This window comes from Nilaparvata lugens, chromosome 4 (assembly GCF_014356525.2).
Source record: "Nilaparvata lugens isolate BPH chromosome 4, ASM1435652v1, whole genome shotgun sequence".
Classification (NCBI taxonomy): domain Eukaryota; kingdom Metazoa; phylum Arthropoda; class Insecta; order Hemiptera; family Delphacidae; genus Nilaparvata; species Nilaparvata lugens.
The window spans coordinates 77,921,811-77,948,298 of NC_052507.1; the positions used below are offsets into that span (position 1 = coordinate 77,921,811).

Genomic DNA, 26,488 nt, shown 5'->3' on the forward strand with positions numbered 1-26,488 from the left:
CTCCATACGCCTGCTACAGTAGGTCTACTCTCGTTGTAAAAGTATGACCACTGAGAATCTGAACTCCTCTAAATACCATTTATGAGTAAATGTTGCTTCCAGGTGGTTCGGAACCCACTTCAAAGTGTAGCCCACCTTAACTCATCTCTCATCGTAATCCGTACCTAAAGGTGCGTACAGATTTACGCGCCGCGAACATGAGCAATTCACTTTTAATCAACTGATGCCAACCTTTTTATATCTGTATCTTACAGTTTCTATATAAATACAGGTATAATCAGCTGATTAAAAGTGAATTGCTCATGTTCGCGGCGCGTATAACTGTATCTTACAGTTTCTGTATAAATACAGATATAATCAGCTGATTAAAAGTGAATTACTCATGTTCGCGGCGCGTATATCTGTACGCACCTTTATGATTTCAGCACTCACTCACATAGGAAGCTCATGCAGAAGCTGCAGCTTCCTTTAATTGTAAAATTCCTTTGATCTTTTTGTCGACAATGAGTGAAAAAATATTTTATTCAATAGAGCCCACTCATTTTTCGTATCCTAAGAAACCATATCAACTCGATAAAAAAGAGAAAGAGTTTTACCAGAATTGCATAAATTAATTTGCAATTGTAACAATATACTATAAACTATAGTGTTACAACTTCAAATTTATGGAGAAATAGTAATGTTAAACAACAACAGAGGCTAATTACTACTACTAGAGGCTAATAACTACTCGATACTCGACTAGGTTGAGAAGAGACTCGACTCTAATCGAGAACATGTGTTTTCAAATAGTCACAGTCGCGGGAGACTAGAGTCGGCTGGTCTGAGTGCCACCATTTGAAAACACATGCTCTTGACTAGAGTGGAGTCTCTTCTCGACCTGAGTCGCGTAAGTGTGAGTTGAGCCTTAGGCTACTGTATTAAATTAAATATTTAGGTTGTTCAAAACCAACCTAAAACTGTAGGTCCACTCATCTCTCATTATCATCCGCCTCATTAACCACGCACAAGCCCAGAGCTCATGTGGGCATCACCCTCAGCAACAAAAAATAGGTGGGTACGCTATATGCTATCATCAATCAGTGGGTAAGAAAGAATGTGAAGAAGCCAATTTTATAATAATGTTGCTGTATTTGACACGTGATATTTGTTTTTGAGTACAAAATAGGAGTATCGATACAAATTTAAGATTACAAATACAAATTGAAAGAGGTTCATTTTTTGTAACAAGGATAGAAAGTACAAACACTCAGCTATTGCACTTTAATAATATTATGTTGAAGCGAAGGTAGAATGCTCATTTTAAATAGAACAAGATTCACAGGATTTTATTCATTGGAATGCATTAAATTTTTAAAAGTTCATTCAACATATTTGGAATCAGAAATAAAGTTTGTGTATAATTCATTGCGATGGCTATTATGACAACTTACTCGTATAAAATCACACCATCATTCTCATTAAGATCTACAAGTTATCTACACGATCCATTCATTAAATGCTCCATTCATGGAAAGTTAAAAGTAGGCCTACTATAAATGTTTTTTTCATTTTTGTAGCGGAACCATGCTATAAATCCAGGAAAGTACTGTAGCTAAATATTCTTGAACCTCCAAATTTCATCAATAGCAAAACGTTCAATGCTGAAATTATATTGATTTATTTTCTATAAGGATGAATTTAATGGATAGATTAATAGATTTTGAAGAATAAATTTGAATGATCTCTTTCAGTGACTAGATTTCATTATTTGCAATAGAAAAGTTCAAGATTTTCAAAGGTGGTTTTAATTTAATTTTCGCCACAGCACTTCCCAACATACATATTCAATTAAATGTACTGACTAGATTACCACTTAACAAGCTTTCGATAAGATATTATCTAAGTTTCATTCTAAAAGATCGGTTCTATAATATAAAAGATCTCCTCCCGCGCAAGAGTACAAAATATCAGTTATAAAATTTCAAAGATTACACCAGCATTAATATTATTTACAAATACATTAGATGCTCAACAAAAAACAATAAATTACATAAATAGTTTTCGAATAATAATTACAGATTCTTTAGCAATGTAATAAAGGAAGCTCAAATATATAAGAAAATATCAAGAACACAGGTTGGAATTATTTCATTTGTTTTAATTTTAAAGGAAGCAATGACTTGTAGCATTTGAAATCTATATAATTTTTCATAGATATATTACTAAACACGTATTTACTGTTTTATTATGGGATCATGGATGGTAACAATGCAGTATACAATACAACCATATAATATGTATATGCTTGAGCAATGCAGCCTAGAATAAGATAATCAATCTAGAATTTGAACTCACAAAACTGTTTGTAACAACTGGTATGAAAATCAATAAGATGAGCGACAGAAACTACTAAGAAATTATATTATTGATTAGATGAGATATTTTTATATTAAAATTCAGACAGAATAATTTCATTTATGATAAGTTTTAAAATTGGTTTACAGTTTTGGATCAGATATGATACAGTTTTTCTCTCTCTCTGATATTAACCAATTCCAGTTCTGTGGGAACTTTTCAAAAACTACTCGGAAAATCTGCGATTGAACCTTGTGCTTCGAATTCATTACAATACATTGAGAATTGAAACAGTTTACTAGTCTACGAATACACCGCTCCATATACAGGAATACAAAAGTATAAGAAATGTTCTACCCTATTATATATCAAAGAATTGAGTTTTTTTACATATTACTTACATAACAGTTTGGAATCAACCTTTAACCATCAATCTTTGGCAATAATAATCTAACTGACCGATTTTATAGGAAAAACAATGGCTTCAACAAAACAGCATCAACACATTTCATTCTAACAACAAATAGGCTAGCAAAAGCATGGCTAAGATAATATACAGGAAACGACCGTATCACACTTACCGATTTTCAGCCGACATTAATTAAGGTCCTCCGATTGGCTGAGAATCAGCTTTTTGGCCAATCGGAGGACATTCTGGGTGTTGTGACGATAAATTTCGGCCGACAATCGGTAAAGAGGTTTACATTACCTAAGAGGTTTACATTAGTCACTTTTACTTCAATTCAAGTTATGCATAGAATGTATGTATTTTGCAACCTTGAAGTCAAGTATACTATACCAATTTAGACCCTTCTCCAAGTTTTGTAGATTTTGAACAAGTTTGACTTGGAATCTTGAAGGTGCTATTCAACCTACAAATCGGAAGATTGAGAAAAACTGTTCCCGAAGAAAATTTGAGATTAATTCGATTTTTGAATCTATTATTATATACTTTGGAGTTATGAAAACTTGACTTCAAGTAAACTTGACAAGTTTTAAAAATTGTCCATTCAACTCAAACGTTTAGAAAACTTGAATTCAAGTAAACTAAACTAATGTAAACTCCACTCTAGTGTGCAAACGGTTATTGGAGGAAACATAGTTTACATGACATTATAGATTACAACATACAATTGGTCAGAAACTATTTACTTAGCACCACTGAAAAGTATGCGAATAACAAAGGAATAAGTCAAGTTTAACTAGTGTAAATAGTCGTCTTTCTGAAGTTTGTCGTACAATATTCAAAATGACTCTATCAGGACTTGTATTATCAATATTTTTCAAGTCAAGTTTTCTATAGTTCGAGCAAACCTTAGTTTGTAGCACGGAGCTTTATTGTATTATCAATATTTTTCAAGTCAAGTTTTACTATAGTTCGAGCAAACCTTAGTTTGTAGCACGGAGCTTTATGGTCAATGTTATTTAAATAGACCGATTTGAACACACGGTTGCTGTTTTTATGCTGATCCTATCAAAAAGGCCTTACATCTTTTTCGCTCTTACGTCACACAATTATTTCACAGGCTTTCTGGATTCTGTGAAATCTGGAAGCGATGTAGGCCTACTCCATAAGACAAATGCTGCTAACTAAGGTTTGCACAGACTGTAGTGGAAATAGTCTTCGATCTGAATTTTGTAGGACAATATGATAGAGAAAAGGGAGCTTAAGAGGATATTCCATGGTAAATGTCGTTTATGTCCCAAATTTCATGTCGATTTTCTGTTAACTCAAGCCGATTACTGTCGACTACTGTCTATTATTACTGATTTTGCCATGTGAGAATGTAAGAACGTCCCAGCATGATAACCTACCAGCATCACATGGCTTCAAGAAAAAGAAAAGACAAAGAAAAAACGGATAGGACTATCGGCTTGAGTTAACATTGAAAATTGGAACATAAAAGCTGTTTATGGGATATCTTCTTGTGCCATCTTTTCTCCATTGCAATATTCAGAAAAGCTCTTATCAGGACTTGTAAAATATTTTCAAAGTCGAGTTTAGTAGTCGTTGAACAGGATCCTATGAGGACTTGTATTATTAACATTTTCTAAGTCAAGTTTAGTATAGACTCTTTATCATGACTTGTAGGTCCAAATGACGTCACGAATGACCGCGTGACAGAGAGGATGAATTGTAGATGCGAATTACGTCACGGAGTCGACTCTAGCACAGTCTCTTATCAGGATTTATAGGTGCTTATGACGTCACGAATAACAGCGCGACAGAGAGGATGAATTGTAGGTGCGGATGACGTCACGAAGTCGACTCTCTCTTGGACTCTCTCAGGACTTGCTTATGACGTCACGAATAACAGCGCGACAGAGAGGATGAATTGTAGGTGCGGATGACGTCACGAAGTCGACTCTCTCTTATCAGGATTTACTTATGACGTCACGAATAACAGCGCGACAGAGAGGATGAATTGTAGATGCGGGTGACGTCACGAAGTCGACTCTCTCTTATCAGGACTTACTTATAACGTCACGAATAACATCGAGACAGACAGGATGAATTGTAGGTGCGGATGACGTCACGGATAACATCGAGACAGAGAGGATGAATTGTTGGTGCGGATGACGTCACGAAGTCGACTTTGGCACAGGCTCTTATCAGGACTTGTAGGTGCGGATGACGTCACGGATGACAGCGCGACAGAGCGGGCAGTGGCCACCTCCCTTGCCCCGCCACTGTTGCACGGCGCATTCGTAGCACATGCACATGTGGCCGCACATGTAGAGCACAGAGTCGATGGCCCGCTCGTAGCAGATGGAACACTCGCTGCCCGAGGGGGCGCTCACCGATGTCTCGGCCCATTCGCGCATGTTCGGCGTCGAGTCGCCGCTCACTGTTGTGTAGGACGTCGCGCTCACCGGCTGTAACAATGAATAAATAAACGAATAAACAAATATTCTTCACTGTCACAAATTGTAAATTTTCATTATAGACAGTCAGTGTCACGACACTGATAGATTGAAAACTTATTACAGAGACGTTTGCATAGACGTCAACATATTACAGAATATTTTGGTGACTGTGTCACCATCCTCAACTGATGTCGGCTTATATATAATAATAAAATCAACTGAAATCACACACCGTCCACACAACATATATTCTATTTTTCACAATAACAATTAAAATGCTCTCTATTAGGCGGAGTTGAAACTTGAAAGTCTTTTCTACTACTCAAACTTGTTTAGATTATTTTCATAAAGACCCGGCTTCCAAGGGGTGGCCACTAACGACAGGACAAGGGTGTTGAATATATGTTTCACACATGTCCTCATACATTGTTGTTGTGTCATCACAGCGAAAGGCTTTGGACATTCTTGACGTTAGGTTTTTGTATCTTCGATTTTTATTGTTCATTTTTTCGTCGCTGCTCTATTTTAGGTTATTAAATTATTTTCGTATCATCATAGTTTGTAATTTTCCAGTGGTTTATTTATTTTTATTAGTTGTTTATCTTATGTTAGAAGCTGCTGTCAAACAGCTATTCGAATCCTTTCGCGTGAATGTCTTTTTCGTTCGCAGACATGTCCTTTCACACATATGCTCGTCACACTTGCTCTGTCGTTAGTGGCCACCCCTTTGACACTTTTTAAATGTGATAAGTTACTCTTATTGAACCTAAAGATGCAATTTGATGGTCAATCAGATTTGATAAGTGTCCTAGAAACCGGGAAAAATTATTGAGGATACTGTATTCATTTACACTGTATTCTCCATTGTTCATGTGCTATCATTAGGTAATATATTATATATGATGTTATCATTGTGCTCTCATATGTATTTTTAATACCTTATCATTTCCACTGATTCAATAGTGAATCTCACAATTGAGTATTGAAAAAGGCGTTGGAAGGGGTTTAAGACAAGTAAGGGAAATAATATTTTCTTGATTATAAATTAATTAGTAATTATTTTCATCAGTGATACGAGTAAAGTTGAAATAAAAATTACGAGTGCTGTGAAACTGACCTCGATGTAGGTGTGACTGTAGGTAGATAGCAGAGTGGCCGATGCATCGGGGGCCGGATGATGCGCCTGTGGGGGCGGCAGGTTGACCACTAGCACAGTGCCGCCTCCGACGCCGCCTCCCAGCTGCACCACCTCGGGGGCCGGTGGCCCGGGGGCGGCTGAGGGGTGGCGCGAGTCGGGCAGAGCCACTCGGAGGCCGGCCTGTCGGACGAGGGCTGCCGAGTTGCCACTTCTCACCACCAGAGGTGGCTGCTGATGCTGCTGCTGTGGATGTAGCTCCTCTCTTGGCACCGGCGAGACTACACCTAAAACAAAACAATTTATTTATTATTTATTTATTTTATTTATTTGTTTTATTTATCTTATTTACTCACGCTCAGTTTTCACAGTGAACTCATAGTTTTGGCTGAGAATTTTTCGTATTTGGGAAAACTTCAAATTTTCGATCAAAACTCCATTTCCCTGGTCGCCATTTGAATTTTGAATTTGGTTGAAATTTAGCTATGGTTATACACTTAACTTGGCTAGCTGAACAAAAAAGCTTGTAATACATTTTTCATGGGAAACAAATTTAAATGTGTACCAAATATTTGGGGGAGCACAGGAGTGGCGGGGGGCAGAATTTGGAAGGTCTGGAGGTTTTCCCATAGCCTCCAGTGTAGTATGCAACATATTTGTTGTTCAGTTTTCACAGCGAACTCATAGCATTTTTCGTATTTGGGAAAACTTCAAATTTTCGATGAAAACTCCATTTCCCTGGTCGCCATTTGAATTTGGTTGAAATTTAGCTATGGTTATACACTTAACTTGGCTAGCTGAACAAAAAAGCTTGTAATACATTTTTCATGGGAAACAAATTTAAATGTGTACCAAATATTTGGGGGAGCACAGGAGTGGCGGGGGGCAGAATTTGGAAGGTCTGGAGGTTTTCCCATAGCCTCCAGTGTAGTATGGAACATATTTGTTGTTCAGTTTTCACAGCGAACTCATAGCATTTTTCGTATTTGGGAAAACTTCAAATTTTCGATGAAAACTCCATTTCCCGGGTCGCCATTTGAATTTGGTCGAAATCGAACTATGGATATAGGCTTGATGCTCCGGGAGCTGAACAAAGAAGCTTCTATCGAATTTTCTGTGCGAGGCTTATTTAAATGTGTCGAAGAAATTTGGGGGGCTCTAGGGTATCCAGGGGGGTAAAATTTTCGTGATTTGGAGGTTTCCCATAGCCTCCAGTGTGTTCTCTAACTGATTTTGAGGTGGGTTCTCCGAGACATCAGCCGTATTGGCTGTGAATTTTTCGTATTTTTTGTCTTTTGCAGCTTTAATATAATAAGATTTTATTGAATTGTCAAATAATATGCAATGATGGGCTAGGTAGCCTATATTAATCGAATACTGCCATTATAACGTGAACCTCACTGTAGCCTAATATTCTCAATCCACTAGGAACTGAATTTTGAATGGAGAATAATTTACCTGATCTGGGTGGTTCAATTATTGAACTTCCGAGGATGCGAATCTTGCTGGTCGATCCATATACGTCGAGGAACGCCCACAGAGTCAGTGATTGGTCGACGTGCATCAAAACAACCGGGGCACTTCCGTTTTTACTCATCTGAACCTCACCTATTCAACAAAAACACAAATAATTAAACAATCATTCATAAAAATTATTATTACATACAGAAAAATTATATACCATGAGTAAAAGATATAAAATACCATGAGAAAAAATATACCATTCTCAGTAAAACGAGTATAAAATATACCACGAGTTATAACATGAGTGAAAAAGTAAATTCTTACGGTGTTTTCTTGTTTGTAAGTTCCGGTAGCTCCCACCTAGACTGAATGTGAATATACAAAGTATCACACGAAAGGTGTAATAACCGAAGACCATAGATTCTACATTAAATTTGCAACAAAAAATTACCAGTAAAATTTTCTTATACTGTATGATTTTTTATGAAAAACGTCAATAACTAGGAAACTATCAGTCAAAATTTGATTTTAAGGATATCGTTGGGAAGAGGCAGAAATTTCAAATAGTATTCAAATAACTTGTTCCTTTGTTTGACGTTTTTGAACCTTTTATGTGCGCTAAAGTTTAAATTGTTATTGTTATTTCATCGTATAAAACAGCATATGATGAGTACAGCTCAAACGGTGTATGACATGTCAAATATATCAAGTAGTATATGGTTTCCCTCCATTGAGGGAAAGTTTTTCATTTTACAAAATCGTCTGGATAATTTCTGATTTCTATTTCTCTAGGATTTCAATGAGAAGATCTCATAACATTCACTCATAACATTCACTCATAACATTCATCTTACACACATCACAACATTCATCTAACACACTCATAACATTCTCTTAATGAATACGGGCAGCATTCAGTCAGTATATCTTAAAAAAGAACATCTGTCTGGTTCAAAGACAAATTTCAAATAGTTTGAACCAAGGTACCTAGAATAGATTCTAGGTACATTCGTTTGAACGTTCATAAAAATTTACGTTAAACAAAGGAACAAAGTATATTAGTCTTATTCGAAATTTCTTCCTCTTTCCAACTATATTCTTGATATAGTCGTGTTATAAAAAGTTGAGTTCAAAGCCAAATTTCGAACAGTTTGAACATTCATAAAAAGTTCAAAAACATCAAAGGAACAAATTAAATGATTCTTATTGGAAATTTCTTCCTCTTTCCAACCATGTCCTTGTAATTAGATTTTGACTGATAGTTTTCTGGTTATTGACGTTTTTTTAAAATATAGGAAAATCGATAGAACTCTATTAGATCAAAATGTTTTGCTTTACTTACCACTGTGAGTGATTGAGAATGTGAGCTCGTCGCCTCGCTGGGGGTAGTTAGCAACATCTTTGCTGACCACCCAGTACTCGGGGCGGTCCAATAGCAGATCAGAGTCGTCGGGCAGATCACTGGCGGTCAATGTGGCGGGGTCACACGAGGTCAGTCCCAGAGCAAGCGCACCCAGGAACACGGTTTCTGTTGCTAGCACCTGGCAAAACACACACAACAATAATATTTTTAATACTGAATGAAAGAATAAAATCAGATTTTTAAATGTGGATATAGTTTAATTCAGACTTTACAAATTTAGAACTCTTTTCATTGAGTCGATTGAATAAAATCTAGCAATAATTGCTAATACTAGGATTCGAGTCAGCCGTATAATCTCATCACCTGAAGGACCTAGAATTTGCTTGAATATTTTAGCTAATCCTATACTATTAAACGAGCAACTTCTGTTTATATGTTTATATGTTTGTATTTCACCGGATCTCGAAAACGGCTCTAACGATTCACACGAAATTTAGAACATAGTAGGTTTATAATATGAAGATTCGATTGAACTAGGTCAATTCCCTGGGAAAAGTCGCTGAAAGAAATTAAAAGGATAATTATTATTATTCATCCTTGGATAAACAGCTGATAATTATTTCGTCGTCTGTTGGTGATGGAAGTGAGTGAGCGAGTTCATGTGTGTGGGACTGTGTCAAAATATGACTAAGCTGTTGAACTTTTGTAATCATTCAATCAGGTACTTAGTGCCGGTTGCAAAAAAGCCGGTATCCTGATTAATTCCAATAGATCCATCTTTTTGAAATGGTCTTCTCTGATTTGGTTCACGTGAAGTTAATCAGGATTAAAATTTAACCGGCTTTTGTGCAACTGGGCCTTTGTGAGGGAAATTTTGCATTCCTCTGGGAATTAATCTCAATTTACTGTGATTAGATAGAACATTTTTGTATGAACTATGAATGTTATTATAATTTCTTCTTTCGTAATAAATTTTTTATGCTTTTGTACTCCAGAGCGAAGCTCGGTCCCAGATATTGCCTATAGAACTAGTACTTGATTAGGATATCCAACAGAGTTTAAGCAATAGCTAGAACTAATGGACCAGTTCCTAGTCAGTAGATTCTAGCTTTTATTAAATCGACCCAATCGAAATACTGTAGATGATTAATTTTCAACTGCCATTACTATTTAAAAAAACTTAGGAGTACATTAGAGTCTAACAAATATCTTCAGTCGACCAATAATAATATTTCTCTTTTGAACAATATAAATTTATGTATTCTATCACTGAAAACCACCAATACTGTTTAATGTAGTGAGGCAAGTTTATGTAGTAAATCTGTTGTAGTGAGGTTTACGTTATAATGGCAGTATTTGATCAACTTTGATGTTGCTATCCTTGTCTATCATTCGACAAAGCAGGTAGTCCTTTTCTAGCTCTGCAACGATGCCAAATTTGTTTTTGACAATATAGAAGTATAATTAATTAAGGCAGAGAACAGGTAACGCTGTTGTTCTATCTTTATCCACTGCCATTATAACATGGACCTCACTATAGAGTTTTATTATATGGCACTGTAACACTCAGGCCGTTAGTTTGGAAAATTTGACGGTTTGTATGTTACAAACGACTTCAAAACAAAATATAAATTCGACAGTTTTATCACTTGAATACTATAAGGTTATAACTTATCTTTACAACTAGAGACCTTTCACAGTACAGTAATTTAAAACATCCATCATCTATCATGTAAGTATCACGTCATGTAAGATGCATCTTGTCAGTAAATTTATCTCAAGACAAGCCTTCAAAACATTTTGAAAACGGGAAAATGATAGAATAAGCTCATTATTGTGATAAAGAGCATCCGTTCAGTTTGATAAATACTTAGTATGCTGTGGACAACATGAAACTCTATACAAATTAATAGCTTAAATACAGACTAGCACAGACTGTTCTTAATTTTTATATTCTGTGTAGCGATTGTCTCTCTCTTATCATAGAGATGTGCAGCGACACTTTAGGAAGTATTCTCTTTCCTTATTAAATAAAAATATAATATTCGGTGCAGCGGTTAACTGTTAAGATAATTATCTCTCCTTATTTAATGAAAATGTAATGAACTCTACGACAGTTTATTGAAAACGGTGTTTATTGATTCATACAATAAGTACATCATCAAAATGATAGGGAGAGAAAAAATAAGGTAACTTTGTGCTATTCCTCTCCCAAATTAAATTCTACCAAATTCTATTGTCAATATCTGATAAACTAAAACTACTGCTGCTCTCGTATTTAGTTTTAGATGATCAGAGATTGACAATGGTTAACAACCGAAACCGGTTTTTATAAATTTAAATACAATCTGTGGTTTTTGACAATTTCTTAGTATTTTTATTTAATAAGAATTCTGTCTTATTATGCTGTTGTTAGTTTATAGTTAAGTTGAGCACTAGTATAGTAAGTTAGCTATTAGTATAGTAAGTATAGTAATATAGTAATATAGTAGTATAGTAAGTTAGTTATATAGTATAGTTAAGCTCTAATTATGAGAATTCTCTCTACTATTATGAGCTGTTGTTAGTTTATAGTCTAGTTGAGTAATACAAATGAGACTCACACCTGTGTGAGTATTCTCCTATATGAGAGGTATATTCAGGTGAAATAAGATACTAACTTGCAAAATCTGAGAGTATTACCTGTATGAGTATCCTTTCCCCCAGCTGCAGAGGCCTCGCCGTGAACACATAGCCCTGGCAGAACTCAGTCTCGCTACGCGTGGCGATACAGCGATCGTTGCTCAGTCTTATGTTACGTCCGCGCGTCCGATGGAAGACGAGCGGCGTGTAGTGGTGTTGCTGTTGCTGTGTGAAGCGGGAGACGGCGGGAGGCGGCTGTTGCGGAGGCGGCTCCACTACCGCGGAGGCTGGGAGGGGCGGATCCGCCTCCATCGGGGGCGGCGAGCAGTGGCTCACGTTCAGCGCCTGCATCGATGTGATGAGACGGCGGTCGAGCACTTCTGGACTCGAGTCGGTGGTGCCATTAGTGATTATTCTGCAATGGATAAATTAAACATTAAATTCAATTACCATCGAATCTAAATTAAAAATACAGCTTCAACGATGCCAAATTTGTTTTTGACAATATAGAAGTATAATTAAGGCAGAGAACAGGTAACGCTGTTGTTCTATCTTTATCCACTGCCATTATAACATGGACCTCACTATAGAGTTTTATTATATGGCACTGTAACACTCAGGCCGTTAGTTTGGAAAATTTGACGGTTTGTATGTTACAAACGACTTCAAAACAAAATATAAATTCGACAGTTTTATCACTTGAATACTATAAGGTTATAACTTATCTTTACAACTAGAGACCTTTCACAGTACAGTAATTTAAAACATCCATCATCTATCATGTAAGTATCACGTCGTGTAAGATGCATCTTGTCAGTAAATTTATCTCAAGACAAGCCTTCAAAACATTTTGAAAACGGGAAAATGATGGAATAAGCTCATTATTATGATGAGGAACATCCGTTCAGTTCGATAAAAACTTAGAAGGCTGTGGACAACATGAAACTCTATACAAATTAATAGCTTAAATACAGACTAGCACAGACTGTTCTTAATTTTTATATTCTGTGTAGCGATTGTCTCTCTCTTATCATAGAGATGTGCAGCGACACTTTAGGAAGTATTCTCTTTCCTTATTAAATAAAAATATAATATTCGGTGCAGCGGTTAACTGTTAAGATAATTATCTCTCCTTATTTAATGAAAATGTAATGAACTCTACGACAGTTTATTGAAAACGGTGTTTATTGATTCATACAATAAGTACATCATCAAAATGATAGGGAGAGAAAAAATAAGGTAACTTTGTGCTATTCCTCTCCCAAATTCTATTGTCAATATCTGATAAACTAAAACTACTGCTGCTCTCGTATTTAGTTTTAGATGATCAGAGATTGACAATGGTTAACAACCGAAACCGGTTTTTATAAATTTAAATACAATCTGTGGTTTTTGACAATTTCTTAGTATTTTTATTTAATAAGAATTCTGTCTTATTATGCTGTTGTTAGTTTATAGTTAAGTTGAGCACTAGTATAGTAAGTTAGCTATTAGTATAGTAAGTATAGTAATATAGTAATATAGTAGTATAGTAAGTTAGTTATATAGTATAGTTAAGCTCTAATTATGAGAATTCTCTCTACTATTATGAGCTGTTGTTAGTTTATAGTCTAGTTGAGTAATACAAATGAGACTCACACCTGTGTGAGTATTCTCCTATATGAGAGGTATATTCAAGCGATATAAAATAGTAACATGCAAAATCTGAGAGTATTACCTGAATGAGTATCCTCTCCCCCAGCTGCAGAGGCCTCGCCGTGAACACATAGCCCTGACAGAACTCAGTCTCGCTACGCGTGGCGATACAGCGATCGTTGCTCAGTCTTATGTTACGTCCGCGCGTCCGATGGAAGACGAGCGGCGTGTAGTGGTGTTGCTGTTGCTGTGTGAAGCGGGAGACGGCGGGAGGCGGCTGTTGCGGAGGCGGCTCCACTACCGCGGAGGCTGGAAGGGGCGGATCCGCCTCCATCGGGGGCGGCGAGCAGTGGCTCACGTTCAGCGCCTGCATCGATGTGATGAGACGGCGGTCGAGCACTTCTGGACTCGAGTCGGTGGTTCCATTCGTGATTATTCTGGAATGGATAAATTAAACATTAAATTCAATTAACATCGAATCTAAATTGAAAATACAAGTTCAACGATACATTAGAATAATTAACCTTCCGGTAGTCGCGCCCTACTCAATCACACGAGCAGTCGCGTGTTGTATTTTTTACAACAACCGATTTCCCAAGTGTTATGAACTCTGTTTACTGTCAAAACATATCAATCAATTTTATATTTACTTTTTCCATCTTCTTGGATTATTTTACGCCTATGAAATTTGGATGATTACCATTTCAGAGCCCAATAAGGTAAAGGTACATCAAGCAAAGCCATCAATTCTGTGTTATTGGTTCGTTTACAGTCCCCGTATTCAGTTTTTCCCTATCTTATGCACTGTTGCGACTAAATGGCACCTAAAAACTGAACCATTGCTCGGTTGATACTGCAACTCAGTGGAGTGATGAGGGGAAAGTTTTGGAATGCATAGGTGACTCATTGACTGACACCACCCCATTTAATAGTTTAGCAATAAAAATGCACTGAATTCTAGAATATCCACTAAATGATGAGTATGCCCTGAAAGAATTAGCAATGAAAATCCACCGAATTCTAGAGTATCCACTAAATTATGAGTTTGCACTAAACGATTTTGCAATGAAAGTGCCCCAAATTTCTAGAATATTCTGCGTTACTATGCATAAAATCAAATTTCAGAAAAGATTGTTCCTACCATGTTTTTTTCTTAAAATCTATGGAAAATATAACAAATTATTACTCGTCAACATTTTAGTACCTTCTAGAATTGTTAATATGTTGTCTAGATAGCAACCAGCATATAGCATCTATTTCTATCAGTAGCTCTTTTCTTAAAATTATAAATCGTTGACATTCTAGTACTGCATACCTTCTAAAATTGTTTAAGTGTTGTATAGCAGCATCAAGCATTTATATTTCTATTAGCAGCTCTATTCTCGAAATTCGTTAACATTCGAAATTCATTGATTCGTTAACATTCGAAATTCGTTAACGTTCGAAATTCGTTAATTCGTTAACATTCGAAATTCGTTAACATTCGTTAATTCGTTAACGTTCGAAATTCGTTAACATTCGAAATTCGTTAACATTCGTTAATTCGTTAACATTCAAAATTCGTTAATTCGTTAACATTCAAAATTCGTTAATTCGTTAACATTCAAAATTCGTTAATTCGTTAACATTCGTTAATTCGTTAACATTCGAAATTCGTTAATGCGTTAACATTCGAAATTCGTGAACATTCGCTAATTCATGAGCATTCGTTGAGACTACATACCTTCTAGAGTTGTTAAGGTGTTGTCTAGCATCGAGTAACTCAATCTCGGTCGAGTTTCCGTAGACGTCGATCATCGCCCACAGCTGATTCCTGGTGTCGACTCCACTCAGGAAGATACCCTTCTCCTCTCCGTCAATGCCGAAGTGCACGTCGCCCGCTGACGTCACATAGAAGAATAAAATTGTGTCTCGCGCACAAAACCTCTCAGCCAACGCTTTTGCCCAGTAGCCTGGCTTATTCGTTAGATCTGCAAAAACGTTCAGAAAAATAAAATTATTAATTAATTTATTTATTTTCTGTGGATACAATCACAAGTAATATGAATATGATCAGGAAATAACAACAGGCATGGCCCAATAGTATATTTCGCACCTAGAGCAGAAAATGAGATTCTTCCAGCTCGAAATAGGTTTTCAAGTCCGAGGCCGTAGGCCGAGGACTAGAAAAGATTGAGAGCCGGAAAAACATTTTTGCCTGTGGTGCGAACGATATTTTTCGCCACACTACAGGTATTACTGACAAAATAAATAAAGAATACAAAATAAAGAACACTCGTTAAGTTATCGTACCTATCTCTTGATTTTAGTGATAGAAGATTTGCAGTCAGGATTTCAGATTCTTTTAAAATTTCACTTGGAATATCACGGGCGTCGTCATCTTCAAGCATTTTTGGAAATTCGGAATGCGCTAATCAACAATAAATAATTGAATAAAAATGGTTGCGAAGCAAATGCTGAATTAGTTTGATTCGAAGCTCGAACTGAAATAATTGCAACTTCAGATGAAGAATGTTGACACTCGCCCAATCTAGCGGATGACTTATTAACTACAGACTTCCATGTTAGTGGCCAGAAAGAGTACGTTTTCCGGTCTAGGCTGGAAAGAAAACCCTTTTCTGACGTCAGACGAGAGTCGTCTGCAAACAAGGTCTTTCAGATCTACGTAGGGACTGGAAAACAGCTGCTTTCTGTGCAGTGTCGCGGAAAACTATTATGTTCCCAAAATTTTGATAATGAATAACATGTCCGAAAAAATAGGTTATGTTTTCAATGTTAAAAGACACTGTAAATTCCAATAAAAAACGAGATAACTACATTTTTCAATCACATACCGATAAAATTTTAATTATTACTAAACGAAAATCCAAATTAAATGCTGTAAATCACCCCGAAGACTTCTGCTACTGCAAATATTGACAACAGGGTAAACAGCTAGATGGAAATTACTATTCAAAAATTATTTGTAGCGCTCATCGAATTTAAATCTACCTGTTTACCCTGTTGTCAATATTTGCAATAGCAGAAGTCTTCCGGGTGATCTATTTATTTATTTATTCATTGTACAAAACACTATAATCATAATATAAGTATGACATTGGAGGAAAAACTAGGCTGAGCCTGTACTATTTCTCTCCAAAAATTTTGGAAAAGTTAATGTTGTTAAAAGGTTGAGGTTATAATATCTCACAGGTAAAAGGAATAATCTAGTATAAATCCACCACTCAATTGTAATAAAAATTAATTAAAATATGATTTAAAACAAACCAATGAAGCTCCAATAAATTTTCATTAGATCTTTGATAGTATATTCTAATAAATTCTATTTTGAATTTCAATCACAAAAACTTTTCTCAATTGAAAAAAGGAATAATCTAGCACTGCATTCAATTCAACACTCCATTATCATGAAAAATGAATGAAAATATCATTTAAAACAAACCAATGAAGCTCCAATAAATATCCATTAGATCTTTGATAGTATATTATAATAAATTCTATTTTGAATTTCAATCACAAAACATTTTCACAATTGAAAAAAGGCATAATCTAGTACTGCATTTCAATTCACCACACCATTATCACAAAGAAATGAATGAAAATATTATTACAACAAACCAATGAAGCTCCAATAAATATTCATGAGATCTTTGACAGTTTTCTAATACATTTCTTCAGTGATGCAAAATGAAATTAGAGATTAGAATCGACTTACCTGGACAAGCATACTTGGGTAGGCCGTTTCTAAGCGTTATGGGATCATTGCATGTGAATCCAAGTCTTATTACTCCACTCCAATTACTTGATACTTCTAGGAACTTGATGTATACCTGAAACAATAAATGAAGCCATGAAGATTTGATCACCTTTTTCATCTATCATGAAATCAACATCATCATATTTTTAATATTATTTGATTCATTGAGTTTAAAGGTGCGTACAGATATACGCGCCTCCAACACGCTCCGCGCACGTTCCGCACTCGCTCCACAATCACTGCGATCATGAATGTTACGGGAGATGTTGGCTCTTCTCGCGTTCCACTCTTGCTCCCCGGTCGATCATCAAATCGATCTGCTCGAGAGACGTTCGATTGCGGAGCAGAGCGAAAGTCTGTACGCACCTTAAGGCTCAACTCACACTTACACAACTCAAGTCGAGAAGAGACTGCAACTCTAGTCTCATCTCGACGCAGCATGAGTTCCCAAATGGTGACACTCAGACCAGTCGATTCTAGTCTCCGCGACGTCACCATTTGAAAACACACGCTGCGTCGAGAAGAGACTAGAGTCGCAGTCTCTTCTCGACTTGAGTCGCGTAAGTGTGAGTTGAGTCTAAGTCTTAGATTGCCTTAGAGCAGTGGTCGCCAAACAGTCGATCGCGACCGGTAGCTCGTGGGGTGGTTTTTGGTAGCTCACAGAAATGCTTGGGTTGTCAACCATGCATTGAGAAACATTGCTACAAAATTTTTTTATTTCTCACAGATATAACTCAGAAGTTGAATGATTTGAATTTGCAGTTTCAAGGAAAGATAAGGACATCGGTGGAATGATTTGAACTGTAAAATCGTTTTCCAAGGAGCTTGAGATGTGGGAAGAGAATGTCATCCAGTTTGAAGATAAACACCTTAGAGAGTCTATCTAAGTTTTAGATTGGTATCAACTCAACGAATCAAATATAAGTATTAATTGACAAACAGGATATGAAGTGAATTGTATCACTGGATATGTCACATCAAAACGTCAAACAAATTTCATGAAACATGACACTTGAAATCGTTCGAGTTTAATGATAACGAACATTATAATTTAAAAAGGAAGCATGTAGTACAATGAATGAAAATGATAGATTCATTAATTTATTCCTTGCAGCAAGTAGAGATTGAATGAAGTGTGAGTAATTTAGTTGAAGCCAATAAGACGAGCTGTCAACTGGTTTCGTTGAGATGACAATGGCTGCATCCTGTTATTAGAATGGACAAACACCCACACCCTGTATAAAGATTAGACGAGTTTAAACTATGGGGGCTGATTGACATCACAGAAGAGCTGTGTGTGTGAGAGAGAGAGAGTGTGTGTGTGTGAGAGAGACAGACTAATTCCTGGCTATTAAGAGCACTTTCCGAGACTACCTTAACTTGCCATGTAGGCGTAGCCTCTCATTGTGAGGTCAAATGTTCAATATCCAATTTAAAATTGGACACTGTCTCCAAAACAATTATGTACGGCACTTTTAGAACCAATTTTTAGATAAATTACGTCCACCGGAATGTTTTAATCTCGTCAAGTTTATAAGGTTCCTCAACCACGTTATGGGATAATGATTTTCTTTGCTGAGGTTGATGTCCACATTAGCTCTAGGCTTGTGCGTGAGTAATGAGGTTCTTCAACCACGTTATGGGATAATGATTTTTTGCTGAGGGTGATGTCCACATTAGCTCTAGGCTTGTGCGTGAGTAATGAGGTTCTTCAACCACGTTATGGGATAATGATTTTTTGCTGATGGTGATGTCCACATTAGCTCTAGGCTTGTGCGTGAGTAATGAGGTTCTTCAACCACGTTATGGGATAATGGTTTTTTGCTGAGGGTGATGTCCACATTAGCTCTAGGCTTGTGCGTGAGTAATGAGGTTCTTCAACCACGTTATGGGATAATGATTTTTTTGCTGATGGTGATGTCCACATTAGCTCTAGGCTTGTGCGTGAGTAATGAGGCGGGTGATATGATTTGATATTCGTCCTCGAAGAATATTATTGGAAGATGCCCAATTATAAATCTACATTAGAATAGAATTTTATAGTCATTCAATATTTACAAAAAATAGGCCTACATCGACTTTGTCAAATAACATTTTTTAAAGTCACATTACTAGAGAGGTTCACGTTATGAAGTCAGCACCTGATTAACATTGGTTTGCTATCCTTGTCTGTCATTAGACAAAGCAGATAGCTCTATCCTTTTCAAGGTACGTACCGTTGCCAAATCGATTGTTGGCTTCAAAGAGATACATATGATGAATGAAAATATTAAAAATATTTAATCTCAATTATAAGAATTCATTATCAAATCATGGAAATATATAGTCTAGTTATGAATGCAATAAATTTAAGCAAGAATTAGATATTAGTATTCTTTTCTCTATGATTTGAGATAGATTTGATAATTTATTAACAATTGATGTTCAGATATACTGATATCTATGTCTGTCATTAGAAAAAACAGATAATTCTATCTTTTTCAAGGTCCGCATCGTTGCCAAATCGTTTGTTAGCTACAAAGAAACACATATCATGAATTAGAATTATGAAGAATATTTAATCTCAATCATTAAAATTCATGATCAAATTATGAAAAGATTTATTAATCTTATAATGATAAATAAATAAATAAATAAATTCAATTTTATTGTCAGCCAGCCAAAAAAGCACAAGACAAAGTCACACAAATAGAACATGAAATAGACAGTCACACATTAAGAGACACATTGTTACTATTACAATGCTATTTAGATTACATATTTTCCAAATATTACAAATAACAAAGACAATATTACAAAATTAAGCAGCTAGTTCATACGTGCTAACAATAAGAATTAAGGTATGCTGATTCTGCTCTCGTAAAATTCACTTAATTTATAAAAAGGATTTTTTGCCAGCCAATCGTGCACCTTCAATTTGAACAGTTTTAGGGGTGTTTGTTGGAGGTGTAGCGGTAACTTATTATACACCTTTTGCCCAACTGCTTCAAAACTGTTTAAAGATTTAGACAATCTTTGGTATTGAATATAGATCTGTCTATTGTTTCTGGTATTAACAGAGTGAACAGTATTTCTTAATTGATAACGATGCAGATTCTCCTTAGTGTATAACAAAACAGATTCTTTTATGAATGAAATTATGAATCAGTTTTTTGAATGAAATAATTTCTTTATGAATGAAATATATTGGAGATAGAATTGATAATTCATTAACAATTCATATTTCACCGGTATGATTTGAATCAGAGCTACTATAGAGAGCGGTAGTAACAAAAAATTGGCAATCATACCGTTCTATCATTTTGATTGAAATTAATAAAAACAATATAGAAACTTGTAGTACCCTTTTATTAAAACATTTAAAAACGTTATAGTTACTTTGAAAACTTTGTTTATATTGTTTTTATTAATTTGAATAAGTATCCAATATAAGTGAAGTGATTTAATTTTCACTGACTTATAACTTGGATCTCACTATAGTATAAACTGTAGTTTGTTCACTTATAACTTGAATCTTAATAAAAAAAAACTTATAATAAACTTAATATAAACAAAATTATCTGTATAATTATTGGTTACTTACTCTCTCGGCGACTTTGACAGGTCGATTAGTGAAGGTGACTCCCTTGCAGAAGCTCTCCGCTCGCCGAGCGACAAAGCCGTCTCTGATGATGCGGATGTTGTCACCGTGCACCTGATGGAACAGCAGCGGTGGCAGGTTGTTTGTTCCGCCGCCACCATTGTTCGAGCGAGGCGCTGCAACAAAACAAAAAAACGGAATTTAGTTTTCTACCAAACTGTAACCTTATTTTTCCTCTCCCAATCACTTTAATGTCGTGTTTTTGTGAAAAATATAGAATAGATAAATAAATAGATATTGTACAATGTTACTCAAACATAATTTATATTCAATATATAAGATTAAATTATACAACTTGCATGAGAACAACTTGACTTTGTCAAAACCACCAATTTTTTCAAGTCCTAAGGATATCTACCAAAATATGACTTTCATAACTAAACAGAAAGTTATAATACAAGTCTAAGATTCAAGTCGACGGTTTGGCATTTCTCTTAATGTTTAAATGTTCATATGTTTTTATGTTGCGCATTTACGGCAAAACGCGGTAATAGATTTCCATGAAATTTCACAGGTATGTTCCTTTTTTAATTGCGCGTCGACGTATATACAAGGTTTTTACAAATTTTGCATTTCAAGGATAATATAAAAGGAAGAAGGAGCCTCCTTCATACGCCAATATTAAAGTAAAAATCAGACTATAGAATAATTATTCATCATAAATCAGCTGACAAGTGATTACACAGATGTGTGGAGAAGTCAGTCTATTGCTGTATTCCCATCAGGTCTATAGTTTCAATCAGGTAATTGTGGATGAGAATACTGCGTGAGGTCTACTGTTCACAGAACTACTAGTGATAAAATTCAAGCTAAGGCTAGTCACACACCAGTTAGTCAAGACAAGAAAAGACATGTTTAGTCACAATACTTCAAATAGTTTCTTATGAAGACATGTCCAATTGCAATGACTAATCGGTGTGTGTTGCTTCATAAGCAACAATGTGAAGTAATGTGACTAAACGTGTCTTGTCTTGTCTTGACTAACTGGTGTGTGCCTAGTCTAAAAGTTCAATAATAATTATTATTTCCTATTCCAATAACCTGCAGCTGACTACCAAGCTGATCAATCGATGAGGATGAGAGAATTTTGGCATTGACAAAAAATGTCGCACAATGCCAAAGTACAATATTATTTTGTAATTTACATTATTTTGTCAATGATTTTGGACAAAATTTCCGTCAAACCAGGTGTAAACGCAGCTTTAGTTTGTATTTAAACATGTTATAGGCCCCGAATATAATTAATGTACTGTATTGGAAAATCGTATACACAAGTAGGTAGTATATAATTGAAAAAACACTTTTTTCTCGAATACCAACCCCGTACCCAAGGACAATGCTATCAGAGCCAGGTTGGAGTGAGAAGGGAGGGGGAAATCAAGGTGCAAGACCCTAGACCAGGTTGTACTGCATAATGCAGAGGGGTAAGAACCCTCCCTACAAAGGCCGACAGCTGCAAACCCACAAACCGACCGGTGTGCACATACAACTACCAGCTGTTTCCTCCATTTTATTTACAGCCGAATCAGGCATATGGCAAGCAATGTTCTTTATTCAAAGTGGAAAATCTTGCTTGAAAGCTCTGCGAACATTTGTTGAGAGAGGAGTACTTGTATTTGACTGCATTGGGCATCCACAAATCACTCAAAAGTTGCACAAAAGCTTGTTAAACTTTAATCGTGATTAAATGTTACGAGAACCAATCAGAGACAAGGTCTATAAATACAGGTCATGACACAATCCCGTGATGCATTGCAAAATCGCCATTTTATGGGGTTCTAGTTCACCAATTTTCAAATTTATCAGATGTTATCATTATAGATTGAACAACATGATGTGTTATTTTGTTATATTGTTCAAGGAATATTGCTTGGCTTTGAATTGTAAAATAAATTCTTCCCACAGAATAATAATATTTAGATTCCAACTAGGAACTGAATTGTCGATTTTTAGATTGGGAACTTTAAACTCTTATTGAGGTTATTAGCCTTTTGTCCCAATGCCTTATGAATCATAACAAGTTACAAGAATAAGAACAATTTTTGAAGATAAAAAATGAATTATTGAACCATTTATTATTAAAAAATCGAAAACCTGAATTTACATATTATCTGAACCAGAATATTGTTTTTAAAAAGCATAATGCATGATTTTGTTATAAGCAGATTGGAATATTTCAAATGTACCACCATAAAGACCCCACAAAATGGCCGCTCCATAAGGACCACGAGTGTCATGACCTGTATTTATAGACCTTGATCAGAGATGGCTTTTCCGAAAATAAGTATTCTGTGATTGGTGCTTGTGGTATTTGATCACGATTAAAATGTAACAGGCTTTTGTGCAACCGTGGCCTAATATTCTCAAATAATGATTCAGAAGTTGTTATTACAGTTATAATTCTCGAGCATTCGATGACGAAAATATTCTTACATTCAACAAGCTTTGAAGCTATAATAATAATGAAACTGAAGCCACACTGGAAACCCACCAAATATTGACACTTGACCCCTCTAAAGCAACCCTTTTCTAATCATGAATGAACTATTTGTATGGCTTCCCTCATTTTATGAAACCCTCATACGATTTGATACTAAAAATAATCTCAGTAGAACTGCATTGTGGCTACATTTATTAGATGAAACAACCAATACTAAAAATAATCTACATTGTGGCTACATCTATTAGATGAAACAACCAATTTTCAAAGTCGAGTTGTTGATCAGTTATTCCAATATAATAATTACAGTGGAAAAGTTATTTGAATAATTTCAAACTCTGAAGCTCTTCTCAAAGTAAGCTCTCCTCGCCTCCACATCAGGATGGGAATATTAAGGTGCGTGCAGATATATGCGCCGCGAACATGAGCAATTCACTTTTAATCAGATGAATATATCTGTATTTTTACAGAAACGGTATAAGATATGGATATAAAAAGCTTGGCATCAGCTGATTAAAAGTGAATTGCTCATGTTCGCGGCGCGTAAATCTGTACGCACCTTAAGAATTACGGTATACTTTTCAGTAACGAGTGTGTAGCCTATATTGCTACTTAGAATGATATATAGATACAGTATGCATTTCGAAACGTTGAAATTATTGATTAAAAGAAACTAGAAGCTTTGCTATAGTGAGGCCTACAATGACAGTATTTTGGCAGTATTGGTGTTGCTATCAAATGATGAAAATACATATAATAGAAAGTTTGGGAATGAAAAAACTGGATTATAGACCACTATTTAATTCACCAATTTTGATTAGTGAAGGGGCTGTAGAGTGTAACTTAACTTTTTGTGACTTTCATTTCCATGTGAATTTGATGAGATACATCATAGAGTGTATTTATTTATTTTACTTTCAAGAAGTTAGAACTAAGTCTTTTAAATATAATTTTGTTCTAGTATTGACATGTCACCAGTCAAATGAGTGTTACTCAAAAATTGATGTAATGTGACGATAAATAAATGAAATTAAATTCGACCAAAAAAGTATATATTTTGTCAGTAAATCTATTGGAAATCGGTTTTGAATCAGAGAGAAAATGCATTAGTAATTAACTTCTAGTTAGCTTTCAAAGGAGGATTTCCAGAGTTGAGACAACAGAACGACGGTTAACTGCATTTGTCAAAGGCCGGAGGAACGCAAGGAATGGAGGAAAAAACGGGGAGAACTCAGACGTGCCGGGGGAAACTTACAACAATGGCTGTTAGCTGGCGGCGCAACGAAAATCGTATTTTCATGAATGGGAGGAACAGGAAATGGGCGGAAGACAAACACGCGTGGCTAGAGAGAGAGGGCAAGCACTGATAGTGCATTGTTTGTAGGTGAGCGAGAGAGACAGAGATCTGATGAGCAGTTGATTACCGGCGGTTTACAGACCCGAAACATCCGTTCATGACCGGAAAAGCTAGAAGCGACACTTCCTCTCGGTTTAAATGAATTTCCACTTTTTCACAAATTCCTTATTAGAAAACACTATCAAAGTTCGATGGCCTAATATCTGGCATCACAGAATCAACTTATTTTAAACTCTAATTTTAACTTTTTCACAAATTCCTTATTAGAAAACTTTATCCAAGTTCGATGGCTTGATATCTGGCATCACAGAATCAACTTATTTTAAACTCTAATTTTAATTAATTTTCACTTTTTTACAAATGCCTTTTTAGAAAACACTATCAAAGTTCAATGGTTTGATATCTGGCATCACAGAACCAACTTATTCTAAACTCTAATTTGAATTAATTTTCACTTTTTCACAAATGCCTTATTAGAAAACACTATCAAAGTTTGAAAGCTTGTTATCACATAACCAACTTATTCTGTACTCAAATTTAAATTAATTTCCACTTTTTCACAAATGCCTTATTAGAAAACACTATCAAAGTTCAATGGTTTGATATCTGGCATCACAGAACCAATTATTTATTCTAAATTCAAAAACTCTCTAACTCTAATTTGAATTAATTTCCACTTTTTCACAGATGCCTTATTAGAAAACACTATCAAAGTTCGATGGCTTGTTATCACATACTACATGAGGTCAGTTTGAAATATTGGAGGTGCAAACTGGGAAAATGGATTGACTTAAATTTAATCCTTGGTAAAAATTTTGAGGACTAACTAATGAAACAAACTTTATGTGTAGTTGAAAAGTTGATATTGTGGTAATTATTCATATTGAATAAAAAGACTAAGAAATTGTCAAAAACCACAGATTTCATTGAAAGTTAGAAAGACCGGTTTCGGTTGTTACACCATTGCCAATCTCCAGTTTATCAGAGATTCACAATGGTGTAATAACAACCGAAACCGGTCTTTCTAACTTTCAATACAATCTGTGGTTTTTGACAATTTCTTAGTTTTTCTATTTAATGAGACAAAGATAAATGATGCTGATAATGTGGAAAAGAGATTGATGGAATTTTTATACTCAACAAACGGTTATTGAATTTTTTGAGTATTCAAACAAGGAATCCAAGGAGATTTGAAGGAAAACCGAGGCAACAAGATTCTAGTGACTTCTATTGATTATCTATCGGAACAGTCTAGTCAAAACGACCTGCCAAGCAACTCCCAACTGTCTGTAGAGTGTCAAAGTCAACAAGCCACCACTACTTGACTAACATAAACACGCTTTGTCAAATGATGACTTGATGACTCAAAATGTGATTATCTTCATGATAAAGTTGCTCATTAATGAACACATGGCTGTAGAACTGTTGAAAGAGCCGACACATTATTTGAAGGACAAAACTTTGTTTATACATGTCTTATCTCAACTGTTTATCGAACGTTACAAACGATGAAAACGTCACAAAGTATAAAGTTGCAGAATAGACGAGACGATCTGAACACGAAAACGTTTCAATCGGAAAAAATTGAGAAAGTTATTCAAATCAGTAGAATGGTTACAAACGTTAAAAACGTCACCAACTATAAAGTTGCAGAACTAAAAACAAGATGATCTGAACACGAAAACGTTTCAATCGAACAAGAATTGAGAAAGTTATTCAAATCAGTAAGATAAAACCATGATTGTTTTTAAATGGTTAATTTTGTTCTGAAAAGAATTTATAATGAAAACTGTAAACTGCAGAAACAAAGACGAGACAAAAACATCTCAATCCAACAGGATTTGAGAAAGTTATTCAAAGAAGCAGAGAT

At 35.5% G+C, this 26,488-nt stretch overlaps 1 protein-coding gene across 6 annotated transcripts in view; it reads right to left on the minus strand.

Annotated features, from left to right (window-relative positions):
• Positions 1 to 1,111: 1,111 nt before the first annotated feature.
• LOC111048224 (protein neuralized) overlaps positions 1,112 to 26,488 on the minus strand; it is a 293,596-nt gene continuing 268,219 nt past the window's right edge. For 4 of the 6 annotated variants that reach the window (XM_039426552.1, XM_039426554.1, XM_022334095.2 and 1 more), the window contains exons 2-9: positions 20,765 to 20,937; positions 17,140 to 17,254; positions 15,148 to 15,394; positions 13,507 to 13,861; positions 9,147 to 9,345; positions 7,799 to 7,948; positions 6,323 to 6,627; positions 1,112 to 5,214 (exon numbers count right to left, since the gene is read on the minus strand). In XM_039426552.1, coding sequence (XP_039282486.1) covers positions 4,951 to 5,214; positions 6,323 to 6,627; positions 7,799 to 7,948; positions 9,147 to 9,345; positions 13,507 to 13,861; positions 15,148 to 15,394; positions 17,140 to 17,254; positions 20,765 to 20,937 — 1,808 coding nt within the window. In that variant the 3' untranslated portion in view covers positions 1,112 to 4,950. Of the gene's footprint in view, positions 5,215 to 6,322; positions 6,628 to 7,798; positions 7,949 to 9,146; positions 9,346 to 11,849; positions 12,205 to 13,506; positions 13,862 to 15,147; positions 15,395 to 17,139; positions 17,255 to 20,764; positions 20,938 to 26,488 lie in introns of all 6 variants that reach the window. The other 2 variants (XM_039426553.1, XM_039426551.1) reach the window with 1 other exon arrangement.